The sequence below is a fragment of the Crocodylus porosus genome, unplaced genomic scaffold (genome assembly GCF_001723895.1).
Source record: "Crocodylus porosus isolate Cpor-Errol unplaced genomic scaffold, CroPor_comp1, whole genome shotgun sequence".
NCBI classification, from domain to species: Eukaryota; Metazoa; Chordata; order Crocodylia; family Crocodylidae; genus Crocodylus; species Crocodylus porosus.
Window position 1 is genome coordinate 115,000,279 of NW_017728931.1, and position 17,493 is coordinate 115,017,771.

Below are 17,493 nucleotides of genomic sequence, written 5' to 3' on the forward strand. Positions count from 1 at the left end.
AAGATAGTATCTCTACCATCCAGACTTCATTGCCAACATCTACTACAAAAAACAACTCCTAGAATATGCCTGTTAGTAGCACGTATGTCTGCAGTTAAAAATAAATATCATGTATAAAACTATGGCCCCTCCCTGGCACACAATCATTTAATGGTGCAATCAGATGTGATCCCACATCCTGAAATCACACCTCCTACTGTACCACACATGTATGGCAGAATGCATGATTTGGGGAATTAAGGATCAGATCCAAATTGTGCCATTATGCCTTACCAGTGCAGAGATTTCTTGAGGTGGGGTTCCCAGCACCACTGAATTAAAAGCAAGGTACCTGCAGCCCGATGTGAAGCACTGCTGCAGTCCTGGAGCTGGGGGGGAGGTGGGAAGGAGGAGTGAGAGCCAAGAAAGAAAGAACAAAAGAAAAAAACCACACCCCAACAAATCAGCTGACTGTTGGTCTTAGCCCCAGGGCTGTACCAGAGCTACCTGGAGGTAGTTGAGACAACGTGGGGGTAGTTGTCAACAAAAACCCCACTGTACAGCTGGCACCAAGGTGTGTGGTAGGGATCCTGCCACATTCAAATTTAAGACACAATGGAAACCAGCCACAAAAAACACAACACATTTTGTAGAATAATTTTGTGGGTGGTCTCCTCTTTGTAACTCCATTAATTCCATGAATATGTAGCTGGGTGACTATTTAAGATGCAATGAACATATGCCAGGGGCCCATGTGCGCATAAAGTTATGCTTGCATAAATAAAGGATACCTTTTATATGATACATTTTCTTTTCATTTAAAAATGGACCAAGCCACATGCATTGGTCCACACACAGAAGCTGAAATTCAATAATGGCAGATTTTACATTTAAAATAAAACATTTTATGATATAGGAAACTGAAATAAGAGGTCTCCCGGACAGGACCAAGGGGCTTCCAGCTCAGAAATTTATGATATAATCTAGGGAGGAAACTTAAGCTGAAGAAGGCATTGGCAAAGATTTTCAAAAACAGAAACTTAAATTTAAACTTTGAAGTCTGGACTCTGGCACCTGCCTTATTTTTAGAAATACTTGCATCAGGTCACCTAGGCTATTAAATTCACTCCAAAGGCTGGCTAAAGAAAACAAGTGGAAAGACTATGGAATAAATTCCTCCAGTAGTTAAGGACCATCACAGACCTCATCACCTGCCACTGCAAATACAAAGTACAATTATTGTCCTAGTTTGTTTTTTGCTTTAGAAAAAAAAGTGTTTGGGTTTGTTAGCAATCAGATGTTGAACTGTGATGCAATTTCTATTAAATAGAAAAACAAAACAACACAACAGGTCATGAGATCACTCCAGTTGGCTTTGAGGAGATATGGAGAAATTCTTCAAATGTGGAACACTCAAGTCTTCTGAAAACTGGGAAAGGTTTACTCTGGATCCATCTATAACAAGCCAACCTGATCTGAAATAGCTCAGACACTTTAAGACTCAAAGGCCCTGGATGTTGTCAGCGGAATTAGAATGGAATGTAAGGATAGGCATTAATTAGTGCCCTTTTATAGTTACTAAGGAACAAGAAAGTCACTTGGGAATGCTGCTCCCAGTCACCTTAAACAAGAATCCTATGAGCTAGTAGCTTGTGACTATAGTTAACATATAGTCAAATGAAAATGCAAAATGACTAGCTAACTGAACCTGCAAATTGCTCCATATATACACCCCAACTTTAACTGGGGTCTACATGAGGAAAGGGAAGGGTCATTTACATAAAACAGTACAGATAACTAGGGCCAGGGCTGGCTAGATCATTATAGTTAAGCTTCCCCCTTTTAATATAGTTACACCAAAAAACCTGTTTTATAAATCAACTCAGTAAACACTACAATGCTAAAAATATGTTTTCGGTTTGTTTATTTTGTAACTTTTCATAAGGAAAACATGAGATTAATTAAAGAAGTAAGAATCGTAATCATAAATAAGGCAGACTTAAAAAATAGATGATGTTTGAGGAGGAAAAAGGACAAGCATTAAAGTAAATTATTTTTAATTGGGTTTCACTGTTACAAAATAACATACATTAAATGCAAAGTAATTCTTTTTATAATGGCTGCAGCAGAATCCTAACACAAGACACACGTCCTTAAACTTAGTAAAATAAAAATGTTTTATAAAATGCAGCAATTAGAAGTTGACAATAGAAGGTTCTGTTCATTTCATTACACTAACTCTTTATACATCTTGACTAGCTGAGGCCCTAGAAACCTTTGCACACTTAAGTAGGAGCACTTAACAAAACTCGGATTCAGAAACAGTAACTTTCTGGTACATAGATGTGTAGTACAAAATAGGGCATTTTTACTGGTATGCTTGGTATAAATCTTCTGAGCAGCTTGAAGCATTAACCACAGGAAGACTTTGTATATTCATTATTCGTTTGTCCACCAAAAAAAGAAGTTGAAATACGCTGGAGAAAAGCGATGTGTTAGCTAACAATCTGTCCCTAAGTGTATATTAGGAGATTTTCTTAACCTCTGTTCAGCTGGTTAAAACCCACAATAACCCCATCTGCTATCAAGAAGATGTCACAGTTAAGTCATAGTTAGCAAGTACACCCCTCATTTAAATTTGACCTCTTTCCTTATGTAAGCGAAACCAGGAATGAACAGTTATTCTGCTAGGTGAGTGCTTCCCACTTCAAACTGTAATGTGTAAAATAATTAGATATGGCAAACAGTTTGACAATTATCAGTCACTATTTTGCTAATTCTGTTGAATTCCTACTGTGCCATTTTCTGGGCTTTTGGGGATAATTTCAGAAAAGACAAATGCATTAATGCTATATTTTGACAGGAACAAAGCATGCTTTTAAGCAATAACCTAGTATTTGATAGCTTTCTTTTGTTGAGGAATGTAGTTTATGTACATGCATGGATGCCTACAACTCATCACATCTAATGGGCATCCTGTGTGGTTATGGAAAAGGAGAGCAGGCACCTTAGGCAGCATGCGAGTCAGCAATACCAAAAGAATTAAAATTTAGAGAAATGATGAATCTTATTTGACTTTCATCATTCTGAAGAATGCTAAAAAAGGGAAGGCTTAATATAGCATGTTTGTGAAGGTGAAAAAAAAAATCATTTTTCAAACTTCTCAGAAGACTTATACCAAGCAGTTTTAACTAAAATTAACCACCACAGAACAAGTTACACTAGATAGGGAACGTGAATAATTTTGCCAGCTTTGATCCATCTTGAAGATTATGCCACAATAGAATTTATCAAGGCAACAAAGCAATAAAAGAAATAAACTATAATAAAATTGTATGAAAATGTAAGATACAGGATTGTGTCCAACTACACAGCCAGCAACGGTAGGCAGGAAGCTACAAGGATCATTTCCTTTCATATACCTTTGTGAAAGGCCTAGGCAGAGTCTTTGGCCTTACATATTCTGTTGCAGGCATGGCTTCAACAGCGAAAACTTATACTAAATGCTGTGTGAGAAGAACAGAAATTTTTGTGACACATAGAAAACTTGAACAGATTAGACCGGGGTGGGCAAGAACGGTCTAGCGGGCCGCATTTATCTGGCCTGCAGGGCCCCTAAAAACTTTAGAAAAGTAATATTTATCTGCCCCCAGCTGCCTGTCATGCAGCATTTGATGGCTTGCCAAAACTCAGTAAGCGGCCCTCCACCCAAAATAAATTGCCTGCCCCGGATTAGAATTTGAGAAGGAATAGACCATGGGCATATCCATTACCTTTCTCCCAAGTCAAAACAGCCCATTTCAAACCTGGACATGAAAGACAACATATTAATCCTTTGCAAAGCAGAGAGCAGAACATCAGGCTAGCAGTCAAAGTTTCTGGGAGCTCTTACTGGGATATTCCACTTCTAAGCTAACTTGCTTCTTGAAGCTGGGTGAAGTCCTTATTTGAAGGATACATATATACACTATTCTCTTCATTGTTTGGCAAACTTCCAGACAACAACGATCAGGTTTGTAAAGGGTTAATTCCTACTAAACATGTACAGCATGGATGAAATTCCAACATAAAGTACCCTGGGTCATCTTAATTCTTTGTTGGTTTACACATCGAGTTTCTATTTGAAACTTGGTGAATTTGGGCTGCATCCCCACATTAGTAAAAGGTGAGATTGGGGGGTGGGAGATTTCATACAGATAGGATAAGTAGTAACCATTTTATTAGAAAAGAGTCACATACAGACTCACACTAACAAACTTTCCTTTTTTTTTTTTTTTGAATCACCATGCAAACTTCATTGTTATAGGCCCTAAACACATATGTGGATTTACAGTTGTCTTCAATTTGCAGATGGGCAAGCAGAGGCACAGACTGGGAAAACAACACTGATCAAAACAGAGCAAGTCAGTGGAAGAACCGTGGTGGGACTTCAGGTCTCCCAGGCCCAATCCAATGCCCTGCTCAGAACGGCAGCATTTTACACTGAGCTGGTGATTGTGGCAGGGCACTGTTGGTGCCTGCCACTTTAAGAGCTGAGCCAAGCAGCCACCAGGTGCTTGATTGCCACGGACGTTTTAGATCTCTGGCCACCTATATGAACAGAGAAGTTCCCTGCTAGCAGGCAGTAACATTGCCTGGCTACAAGGCTGAATGCAACATCCTGGTGATAAGGACAGGAGCAGTAGGGGATGGCTTGGAGGCTCCTGGTCCTGGGCATGACCTAAAACTGCACCCTGCCAGGAGTGGGTGGCCTGGTGGGGTTGTCAGTGATATGGGAGACCCCAGGAAATACCAGGCCAGTTGCCACCCTGGTGAAAGGCGGGTTGGGGCACCTTAACCTCAGCCCTCACCTTCGAGTGGGTCATTTAACATCCGAGGTAGTTGGGGCCAGGCATGGCTGCGGCCACCTGAGCCCTATGGGGTGCTAGACCCGAGAAGTGAGAGAGTGAAGGCCAAGCATAGCTGCGGCCACCTGAACTCATGGGGGGGATGCAAGACCCGAGGAGATGAGGAGCCCCAGTGAGCGGGTGGAAACCCAGAGAGCTGGGAGTCCAGGATGTGTGTGGGTGAGGGTATAGAGTTGCTCCGGAAGGGGCCAGGGCAAGCTTAGACCCGGTTGGGTAATTAGCTGGCCACTACCCCAGTGACGGTCCTGGGAGAGGCCCAAAAGATAGTACATCTGCCACACAGGGTATGAGCTAGCTAAAGCCGATGGCCTAAGGGGCCTGGTCCAAGCTGTCAAGGTGTGAAAGAGACCCTGTAAGAGGGGGTGGAGTGTGAGAGGCCCTAGTGAGAGGAGTGCAGTATGAATGCATGTGCGTCTGAGGCCTGACAACAAGGACTAAGCTTGGTCCAGCTGTAAGCTGGGAGCACTGACATCTGCATGCCATCTGCGAGGTGTGGGCTGCAGTATAGGGAAGGAACGCAGATACTGCCCCCTGACATCAGGGCAAGAAATGGGCAGCATCCCACCTAAGTAACAACACAATTATGAAACAACAAGTTACGTCAGGGGAGACAGGTGGGTGGCATGCCTAGAAGCAGGTGGGGAAACTAGTACTGTGGCTAGTCTGGGAGTCTCACTTTGCCACAGCGGTGTTCCTTGGGGATCAGCAAAAAAGGAGCTTTCCCAAGAGGTGCACAACAAGATAAGCGCAGAACCAACATGACAACGTAGCATTTTCAAGGTGAAAACCCGGACCCAGTAAAAAATCAAGGGGAATGTTACCATTTATCACAGTATTCATGATTCCAAACAGCATGCTCCACCCGTGCTTTTTTTTGCCCCTGACCAAGATGCCTTCTGCCGGCTTAGAACTTTGCACACTGCTTTCTGAAGTCTTCTAGCATACTTCCCACTGACTGCTGTCAATAAGAACTGCTGGAAGCTCAGCATTTTTGAAAGTCAGCCCACTTCTTTAGGTGAAGTCTAATGTTTTAAAAGTCTACTTTAGTATTTTCTCCCTTTAGTTAAGCTGCTTTTATTAAGAAGAGTCAGTTTCAAGTTATTTGGGGGTCATCACAGTTGAAAATTAATCTTATCAGTGCATCATAAGAAAGCAAAGAGATGCAACCAGACAGGTGTACCGTTGTACACAACAGAAAATGAATTTAAAAATATTAATACACTGTAAAGTAATTGCTATCTTTCAAAAATGGTCTTGCTTTAAAAGGGCCATGAGCATGTAGTATAATTTCATAAAATAAGCTAAGACAGCTATAGAATGTATCAGATGTATTTTACATGATTGGCTATAATAATGTAATAGTTGTTACAGGATATGCCCACATAAAGAAACAAAAGAACTTACTTTATATCTCAATGTTGTGCTCTCTGCTCTTATGAGCAAAAAAGCTGGGGGACGGAGAGGGAACAAAAAACACACATGCACACCTTACATATTAAAGAGATAAGTATAGAGATACTTCACAAGGACTTCACCATTTTTAAGCCAACATTGCATAGATAATAGATGCAAACAAGATGATGTTTAAGCAGTTGCCACTTCAAATAACTATCTGATTCTCCGCTATGCCTCTCTGAAATGTGTGGTCATGCTTAACAACTCAGAAGTCACAGCAGGGTCTTAAAGCCATAAACTCCTATTGCAAGCCCAGTACAAAAAGAAGATTGTGGTAATTACTACAGTGGTGCTGCATGAGAGCTAGTACAAAACTAACAAGTGCTATAGGACAGATAGTGTACCATATCATTGCCCCAATTTGTTATTTGCCATATCACCACAGGACTCTGAATATGTGTAGTTTCTGATAAAGTGGAGGACAGAAGAAATATTTACTCCACAAGATAACTTTTAAAGCATTGCAACATTCTGCATTAAAGAAAAAAAGAAAATAGTGCTGTACTGAAAAAAGTCACAAGCACTCAGAAGCTTCTATACTTCAAGCATGCATTTGTACTATATCAGTTGTAGTGATAAAGGTCACAATTTACAGATGCGTCCTAATTTGGAAGAGGTTTGACTTAGGAAACAGTCCCTCAGTTAGGGAGTAGCTGTTAGAGAGAGACAAAAGGTCCACAGAGGTTGCTTACTGCTGCTCAATTAAAGTTCATTGTTTACCTCTTATTCTTGTATGCCTGTGTTGATCACTACATCAGTCACTTCCTTTAGCATGCTTAAATAGCTCATCAACAGAAGAGGGTGTTCAGTGTTCACTGAGGAATGAATTCTACAGCATTAGAGTTCTTCTCTTTGGTGAAAACTCTGCAGGTAGGGCATGATGCTGCACAGCTCAACTAGGGCAGCACTTCCAGATTTTGGTCAATTAGTGCCTTGCTGGTGGCCAACATTGTTGTTTTTAAATGACTGTATTAAGAAAAGAAAACCCCTACAGTGTAAAGACCATGAAGAATGGAGCTAAAAGTAGGATTTGTAAACAACACTGCAGGAAACACACACATTGAGCATCCTTTCTGGCTGTGGTTGCAACGGAGGGGATAGAGCAGGGGTTGGCAATGTTTTTGGTTGCAGTGCCAAAAACACCCCGATCTCAACCCATGCCTTGACTTGGTGTGTCAGGGCAGACTGGGTTGGGGGACAGTGTTGTGAGAGAGTGTTGTAATCCTTGTTGTTGATGGCAGGTACATAGACACCTCCAGGCAGATGGTGAGGTAGGGACTGGGGTTGCACTGCCCCATTCTTTCCCTGCCGTGCAGCCCAAGTGCACATGCAACCACTGCTGGCCAGGGAGCCCAGGCTCACAGCAAGCAGCAGACAGGCTGCAAACAGCTGTGCTGGGGTCCAAAGCCCTGGCCCTGTTCCACAGCCAGCAGCAGGTGCCTGTGCACCCTGCTGAGCATAGCAGGGAAGGGACCAGGACAACACAGCCCCACTCTTGGTAGCAACAAGCCAGACAGAGGCCCTGCAGACTTAAGTGCTGCATCTTCCAGCCTCCCAGTCACCTGCTACAGCTGGTCTGGGGTCAGGCAACCCCCTGCTTCCCTCCCTGGAGCCTGGGCTGCTCACAGCATGTAGCAGGGAGGCTGGAAACAGTTGCACTGAGGTCAGCTGAGCCCCAGCCCAACTCATGGCTGGCAGCAGCTGCATGTGCGTCTCCCCAGGTGGACAGGAAGGAGGGGCCAGGATTGTACTGCCCTGGCCCCTTCCTGCCATGCGTCCTTAGACATGCGTGCAGCACTGCCAGCGTCAGAGCTCCAGAGCATGATGCAGCCATTTGCAGCCTCTCAGCTGCCTGCCACACCTGCCCAGAGATCTGGGCAGTTGGTGGCTGCCATGGAGTCCAAGCTGTTTGCATCAGGGCGTGCAGCCTCTGGGCTGCCTGCTGCTAGCAACCTGGTCTTTGTGGCCAGCAGCAGCTGCCCAGAAACTGGTCCAACTGTGGCGTGCCAAGCAAGATAGCTTCTTATACGTGGCTCACACCAGGGGGTTGCCAGTCCCTGGTACAGAATCAACAATACTATAGATCCTTTTGGACAAAACAAAGAACTGGACTCAATAGCTCAGAAGGCCCCAACCAGCTCCACATTCTTATGTTCTTAATCACGGTGTATTTTATGTGCAAGCAGACAGTGCTAATATCATATTATTTAGCACCAAGGTATCTCATGTCACACAGCTCTAAAGAGGTTAATCATTAGCTCAACCACAGCTCAATAGAAGGCATCAATAGAGACATTTGCAGCTTTCCTTCCTTTCTAGGTCTAATTTCCTACCAACTCCAGAATCAATTAAAGCAGCCCTAAGGCAGGGTATTGGACTGCCAAGTGGTGGTTGCCAGAGCACAGCAATGTTCCATCTCAGCTCCTATGTCAAGGTTCATCACTTAAGCTAGTGCACAAATTCTTCTGCTCTCATTTAATAAAAGAAAGGGCACAAACCAAGGCTATAGGTCCTAGAGCCCCTCTCCCAAAAAGCTAAAAATCTAGACAGCTCTTAAAAGAATGTTCTTCAATTATCATACCTTTTCTGATACTCAAAAACAAAACAAGCAGAAAAGCAAAAGCCTACACCACGTATTTAGTTGTACCTTTTCTCTGCACTTGTTGTCCCAAGGTTCCCAGTAGTATGATTTAGCAAATAATAAATTCATAAATAAATAAAATAACAACAACAACAACAACAACAAAAATTCAGGAGCTTTTACATGCTACTTTTACACTATGCTGTTTTGGGAAACACGTGCGCTACATCTGAAGAAGTTTAGATACTAGTCAAATAAGGTGCTGTATAGAAACATTTAAAAAAATCCCTGTTTCAGCATTTTAAGCCATGTTCAGCTAATTAGAGGTTCTAGTGGACCATCTAGAAGAAAAAATGCTATACAAATCTGTGACATTTTGAGGGTATGAGGGCCACAATGCACTGGCTCCATGATCAATAAAGAATTTGATGCTACCCCCTCCCCGCCCCTCCCCCCTCCAGATTGTGGAAAAAAGTACAATAAAAACAAGTAGTAATTAACATGACAGCACACCATTTGCTTCTACAGACTTTCTTTAAACATTGTTCTCTTTTTCTGATTCTACATATGTAGAATTAGCTGTTTAGATACTGCCACTTCAAAAAGGTGAACATTTAACCATTGGAGATAGACCACTAACTTCAAAGATCACTAGATCACTTCTCAAGCAAGAGAGATCTGCATCTTCCTGATGACAATAGGATACCAGATACTAGTAGTTTAAGCATATCTGGAAAATCCTAAGAAATTGTCCAATTAAATACTGTCCATACCATCCTTCACTGGCCAAAAAGCAGAGGGATAAAACCTAGACCCACCAGCACAAACACATAATAAATATAGAGCAATATTTAACTGAGCTGCTCCAGTTACATCTGCTACATGATTTGTTGGTATTTATCTTCACCTTTCAAACTGGAGTCAGGCAGAGTAGCACAGATACACTGTCCTGGTATACTGGATACCAGGAAGAAAAGGAGGCAGAGGAACACTGCATTATAAATGCATGTAGTAGTTCCCTGTAGGTGCATCTACATATAGCGCTACCTTGCCATAGCAATACACTTTGGTGATGTAGTGTCAATGGTCACAAACTGTGACACTGCAGCAACATCACCATAGCAATGTGCTCTCTTAGTATAGCACATTGCTATGAAGATGTAGCAGCTATAGATAGCCTTGTGTGGCACGTACAGTACAGTACGGGGCTGTTACTGCGCTGTCCAAAAGGACTAAGTTACAGTGCAGTAACACAGGTGCTGCAGGGGACATGTGTAGACGCACCCTGCAACTAACAAAATTTTTACGTTGCAGGCTATGCTTGTATTTTAAATAATTCTCTGCATCTAGTTAATCTATAAGTTTAAGAAAAACAGAATCCTTTTTCATTTTTATTTATTTAGCAGCTAATACTGGGAATCTGATCTTAACTGGGGCATCTAGGTACTAAGTGTAATAATAATAATAATGATTACTAATTAAAATAAACAACTTGTACTGCCTCTCTTTTGTTTATATATCAGTTAAATTTTCAATCTTAAGTAGATGAGACAATGTCTTTAAACCTTCATTTAAACAACAAAACAAAAGACTTCCAATTTTGCAAATAGTTTATTAGATTCTGCACATCAAAATCATATGGATGGCACCTCTTTTGCCCCTTTTTATATCTAATTAGGACTTCAATATTTATAAAATCTATGTTTATCTTTTGATAATCAAGCTAATGTTCAAGAGGCACCCCTCAAGGCATCCCTCAGAAAAATGTCAGCTCTTACATTTTCACTTTGGAGTGCAGAAAAATAGAGCGATTCTTCCATTGCAGAGAACTCAGAAAGGCCATAACAGGACAGAATGCTTTTAACACTATGGATTCCTATTTGAAATCTCTAGGTTAATTTGGGAAATTATGTTTGTACACCTAACAATGCCAACAGTGTGTGGTACCCTGAACACCTAGGAAAGGCTCGCAAGGCACCCCAATGATTCTCACCCAACTCATTGCAAAGAATATAGTTTTATTTCAAAATTGCCATTACTGAAACATCCTTATATATCAAGCTCTATTTAGTTTCAAGCTCATGAGTAGCAGTGTATTTCACATGCACACAGAGCCTTTTGCTCATCTGTAACATGCTTCTATGTTTAGATCTTTCATTTTAAATATTATACAACTAAACCCAAAATGTAATGTTTTCTTACTGTTAACAGACGGCTTACTTTGAGAAAAAGATAGACTTCCCCCTCTTGGCATACTCTGGCACAGCCACAAAGTAAGTGTAAAACCCATGGGGAAACGGAGTCAAAGGAACATTTAGACTAAAACATTGTCTATTTAGCTAAAAGCAAACAAAAATTTGTACGTGATCTCCTTCTCTCTTTCCCTTTTTTTTTTCTTTTTATATTTAAGGCCCTGAAAATAAAATTGCATTTCAAGAAGAATAGTATTCTGTTTTAACAGCAGGCCCTTCTTTTTGAAGTCGTATTGTGCTTGCTTACTGTCAAACATTCAGTAGATTGAGTTTTGTTGATTTTATTTAGCTAATTTGTCATACTCTTACTATTTACTACAGTTTCATGTAATAGTTATTTTGATTACCTTTCAAAATTTCCTTCCCACTCCAGCACTTACTCAAGCTCAGCTTGTTTTGACAACGAAGTCTGTTGCCTGGTTCACAAGTTTAACATCATCTTCATGCTTTATATGCCTTTCTGGGTCTGATACAGTTCTCTGACATTCTGATTCATCTTTGCAACTCTGTATGCAATAGTTAATGTATACACAAAAACATTACACCTGAGACCACAATTATATTGCACCATGTTAAAATTGACAGAACCCAGAAAAGCAAAAAAAAAAGCGCAAAGCTAACACTGTCCTCAATTTCAGGCTCATTATATGTAGGTACCATATGCAGCAGCACATCTGGCATGCGAGATCTATTTGGGGACCAAGCACCACCTAAATGCAAGTGTAAGGTAAAGACAGTTTCCACTGCAAATGCAAACATTATTTCGTATCCTTACCAGTATTTGTTTTCTCTTCATTTGTTTATATAGTCATCAATGTGTCATTTTTTTTTTCCTTCAGACTAAAGAAAAAATCTTGGGAGAACAAGAAGACTTGGTTTTGACACAATGGACTGAAATGACTTTTTTCCACTCTTATATAGCGTTTGTTACATAAGGGGATAATTAAACAAATATGCAGGCTGCTTTCACCTAAGCACAAGCATTACACATCGGGATGGTACCTCACATAATATTCCATCATAAATTTCCATATCTAAATTGTTCAACAACAGACTTCTGGAGCTGATGCATCAAAGCAGCTCTTTAGACAGTGCTACACAGATCATTTCCCCAAAAACCTTTACAAACCTCTTCACCTCTATGAAGCTATGGATTTGTATGTGGTTTAAAAGCTACGAAAATATCAAATACATGTTTTAACAACAAAAAACTCAGAAGATAAAATACCATGTAAGCTTTAAAATAACTATTAAAACATCACCACTGAAAAACAGAATGTTGTTGCTTTTCTCCAAAAACCAAAAAATTAAGTTAAAAGTGCATTTATACTGGGCTTGAAACACTTTTTCTAGGCCTATGCCTTTAAAAGAGAAGGATTAAGCTGGAAAAAATTATCAGCTTAAGATGCGCTTAAATTTGAAATATGCAAAGCAAACTATTACAGTGGTTATAAAAACAGAAAACAGTAATTCTGTGCTGCCTATCTTTTAACTGCCCGGACACTAATTATGTATATTTGACAGGAAAAAAAAACCCAACAGAAGAAACTGAAAAAGTTGGTGGCAAAGATCTGCTAAGATCTGCCACATATATAAACAAGGATTCATCTGCAATGAAAAATGTCTTATATTGACAAATATCCAGGAATTGTGTGCTAACTTTATTTTTTTCTGGGTTTAAGTGCTGCCAAACAGATACATTTATGTGCTACAAATGTGACAAGTAAGGTAATTTAGTAACAGGCTAAAAATGCCAACATCTGAATTCTTTAACTTTTTGTTGTTAAAATCAGATTCTAGATATTTTAAAATCAGTGTTGCTCCCATATAGGTTGACCGCCCCAAAAAAAGTATCAAGCCATTCAAATCGTTCAAAACATTCAAAATCTGGAATATAGGAATCATTTTCCTAAAGGAAATGATATTTTACAAAACAGGCATCTCAATTAGATCTTACTTTTCAAGGCTAAACAAAAAAATCCAAGCAAAGTAGTGACTGTACTGCATACATATGGCTTAGCTCTCTGAATTTGTTCATTAATTATCCTACTTTATTTGCTTAGAGAGATACATCGATGGTTTATCCTCTAACTTCCATCATCATAGTTGTGAAAGATTAAAAATTCACTACTAAATTAAAGAGCTATTTGTTTTCTTTGGGGGGCTGGAGGGAGTTCTACCAATTAATGCTCACAATGTTTATCAGCCTCTGATGTTATTCAGCTCTGCTTCTCTTTGAAGGAAGTGTTATATAATTACAAAAGAGATGAAAAAAAAATCCAGGCACAAGCCAAACTATTTCCTATTTTTAATTCTTGATAGCAATTAGAAATTGTAAAACGTTTTAAATATTTTAAAAACACCTCTTCAAACTGACTGAAACTTACTAGAATACGTTAAACTGCTTTGTAGAAAGATCAGACAGGCATGGGACTGCAATTACATATCACAATACCCTTTTCTTGGTTCACAGCTCTATTCATCTTTTTGAAACACTGAAGGACAGATTGGACATAGGGGAACGGATTAGCCACAGGACGACCTGTATTCCCACACAAAAGCCTAAGTGTGGAAAAATGGCACCCTGTGTCACCCATTCTTCAGTTCCTGAAGAAAACATATTCATGAAAACGGTCATTTAAACAACTCTTTCCCACTCATCTAAGAACAAGTGTTCATTGTTTTCATATATCATTCAGACTATACAGCAATGTAACGCTACTGTTAAAGTTGCCTCAATTCTACAGTCTTTTTTTTCTAAACAAACTTAAGCATTCAAACTACAAAACTGGAAAGTGGTATTTTAAGAGACATAAGCTCATAAGAAAAAGAAGTTTACAGTAGGCAAATTCCATAGCTAATCATTACAATAGTCTCCTACACACTGATGTGGCTATTTACTTGCTTTTAAGGAAAAAACAAAACCAAAAACACATAACTTGATACTACCCCAACTGTAGTAATGAAATTATAGAATTGGTAGTAAATAACAGTAATATTAGCTGCATGGTAAACCTAAGTCCAAGAGGGCTTCAGATGTATGAACGTAGAAAACAGACTTTAGTATTTTTGAAAGTTGTAAATAGTTTTTGATCAATTCCACTGACAACTCTCTCTAAAGAAGTGTAAATTGTATAATCTACACTAAAAAACCCTAAGAATGTATAAAACTACATCTTTATTTACGTAACATTATTTGTAAATCAGATACTTTCTTACACACAATGCAAAGACGTGGTACAAATGTGTCACTGTACCATCAAACTGTCTCAGGAGAGGAGTGCAAGTAGTTTGATGGGGGGAGACAAGCTGACAACTCACTCGATGATGTTATGGGCTGTCAACTTTTAACTTCTCCAGAAAAAATAAAATTAAGAGATTAAACTATTTAATTTTTTTTTACTACACCTAGGCTGAAAAGAATGAATCTCAGGAGCCCACAGGTTACAAACATGCAATTAACATCAGTTCACCTTTTGCCAATAGTTCCAAAAACCATTATAGTTCTCTAGATTAAGACATTCTATTCTAAACAACGCCCCATAAAATATTAATAAAAAATACTACTGCACTGTCAGAAGTAAATCCAAGTGTTCTGGGAAAGGCAGGAGTCATCTCCCACATGTATGTTTTGTATTCAGTAAACCAATACACAGTATAGTCAGAAGACAAACATCTACTAGTTTCTCCCTTCCCCTGCCTTCCTTCCTCCCCCGCACACATGAAAAACCATTGCTCTTGCACACACACACACACCTCCTCCCTAATACACAACCCTACCTATCCACCCCAATTTTCACTGAAGCAGGATTTTAAGTTTCCTTCATGGAAAAAAATGTAACAGGTCAGAGCTTAGTTAAAAAAAAAAATCCTAATCCTTTTTTATAAAATCTCCAATACGTAAAAAGAGATCAGTGAATTAGATGTGTAGCAAAAATGTGCGCACACACAACTCAGCTGCACTATATGGAGTTTCACCCAATTGTATTAAAACTGTACAATGTCATCAATGACACTTCTGCAGAAGACCTAGGATGCTAAATGCTGTTATACAAAAGCAGTCAGCATGCTAATATAAGGATAACCAAAAATGGAGTCAAGATGATAGCTAAACCAATACAAACGATTATATTGGCAACCTGTGTGTCTATAACAAAAGAGTAGCAAGAAATAAATGGACAGAATTAGGTTACCAAATAGAAGCATTTCAGTTTCCATCAATGAAATCTACAGTAAGAGTGACTACACATATTGGAAGAAAAGCCAATGAAAAAATGTGCCAAGATACATGTTGGGTAGCCATTGTTCTTTCAATATATATTTGGGAAAAAAAACCCAGAGAGAAGGCTATCAACTGTCTTTATTTTGTGGATGCTAAAGAATACTTTCTAGTAAAACATTATAAATTTGTCCTTCTTTTCAGATTATTGATAGTAATAAAAGTATCAAAATCAGGTCCTGGAAGACAGCATAAAATTGCAACACATGTAGTAGTGCTGCCAGTGGTGAGTCTGAAATGTGTGGCACTGGAGACTTTTCTTTCAACCGAGTCTCCTTTAAACAAAAAAGTTACCTAATTTGGAAGAAGAAACATGAGTATGTCTATCTACTATGATCATAGATTATCAATCTCAAATCAATGCACATGTAGGAGATTGTTACAATTATAGTGTTTGTAGACCCCTTAAAGGAGAAATCTCTGGCAACCTCCTTAATACAGCCATTTCCATAGATAGCTGTAATCTCCTAACTAATTAAATGAACCAGGGGCTTTCCTGACTTCACAATTCTGTGCCAATGACAGTCTTTCCTGGCCTGGCGCATGTAAATTCTATACCAGTAGAGATCCTCCAGCAGCTGCAAGACTGTCACTTTGCCCAATCTTGAGTGAAACTTTGTCCCAGTCACACAGAAGTAGTTCACATGTTGTGCCAGCAGCACATGAACCTAGGCGATGTTCAAAGTTCAGTCAGTTCGGTGTCACATTGATGAACACACGGTTAAGAAAACCCAGCTCGCATCACGAAGAACTATGCTGCAAACTGCATTCGTTTTTGTTAGAGCTGCTTCATTTAGGGAGGCCACCAGGTTTCCCCCCTAGTCCCTCACAATGTAAACACCTTTAACACCTGTCACATCTCCGCTTCTCACTGGTCTGAGAAATAGCCAACTGAAACACGGTTTCAGTCCAGAAAGTTAAATTTCCTCAAGGAGGAAGAGACAGGAGGAAAGCAAAGACATACAAGAGGGTTTTTTCCCCCCAAGAAAAATTCCTGTAGCTTCTTAACCAGGATCCATGTTTTCCCCCCTTACAAAAAAAAAAACATTAATAAAACAAACCTCCGCCAACTCACAATTGTGGTTTTCCCAACCATGATGGGAAACCTGGGGGGTGGGGGGAACAAAAACCAAAAAAACAACCAACCAGGAACCCTGAAGCCGTGCACAGGCCTCTTCTAGGTTTGGGGCAGAGAGGAAAAGGCAGAAGCCGAATGCCCAGGGTCTGCTCTGCCCTGCCCTTTCCATAGAACTTTAGTGCCATCTATTGAAAATTTACTGAACAAAAAGAAAAAAAAAAAGAAAAAAGAGAGAGAAAGAGAGAGAGGGGGCAGAGGATGCCTATTGATTCTGTATGAAAAAAAAAAAAAAAGGGAGGCCGACTTGTTAGCTTTTTTGGCATGCCGCTGGTGATCCGCAAACCGCGACTAGCGCTCCTCAGCCTCCTTAGCAGCAAAAGATCTCTTCCACACAAAGTGCAAATGCCTCCGAGAGAAAGGAGGCATTTGCTCAAGCACAGGCACAACCAACATCAGGCATACATAACACATCCTACATTTGCCAGGAACACAAGTCTAGGGCTACCTACCGTCTAAAGGAACAAAAAAAATAAAAAAAGAAAGGAGCAGGCTTTCAAGGAGGGAGGGGAGGAAAAAACAGTAGAACCATTGCTGTAAATAGAACATACTGGAAACAATAAAAAAAATACTAATAATTAAGGCACGTAGCCCAGACCCTTGCAAGAAGAGAGCGAGCAGTGCATGCAGACGTGCAGAGATAATTACCTTCTTTAAGGAACTGAGAGTGGATGACAAATATGAGAAAACAGCAGATCGCTGCTCCTGCTAATGCCCATAAAGCTTTCAAGAGCTGCATCTCGGTTTGAAACTCAGTAAATACCCGGAAAGTCACACAATGAATCTCCACAGCGATGCATCCAGGTTTCCCCCCCTTTTTTTTTTTTTTCTCCTCCTCTTTTTTTTTTTTTGCGCCAGGCTCGGCTGCTCCCCGGGCAGGACTCGCACTTCCAGGAGAGAGCGAG

General features: G+C 40.0%; 1 protein-coding gene across 7 annotated transcripts in view; it reads right to left on the reverse strand.

The window, feature by feature from the left end:
* FAM19A5 (family with sequence similarity 19 member A5, C-C motif chemokine like) overlaps positions 1 to 17,493 on the reverse strand; it is a 669,022-nt gene that overhangs the window by 442,225 nt on the left and 209,304 nt on the right. Inside the window, exon 1 of one of the 7 annotated variants that reach the window (XM_019543499.1) lies at positions 17,237 to 17,487. The exons of the other annotated variants lie outside the window; for them this stretch is intronic. Within the exon in view, the coding sequence (XP_019399044.1) occupies positions 17,237 to 17,327 (91 nt within the window). The 5' untranslated portion in view covers positions 17,328 to 17,487. Of the gene's footprint in view, positions 1 to 17,236; positions 17,488 to 17,493 lie in introns of those variants that run through there. 7 annotated transcript variants of the gene reach the window in all.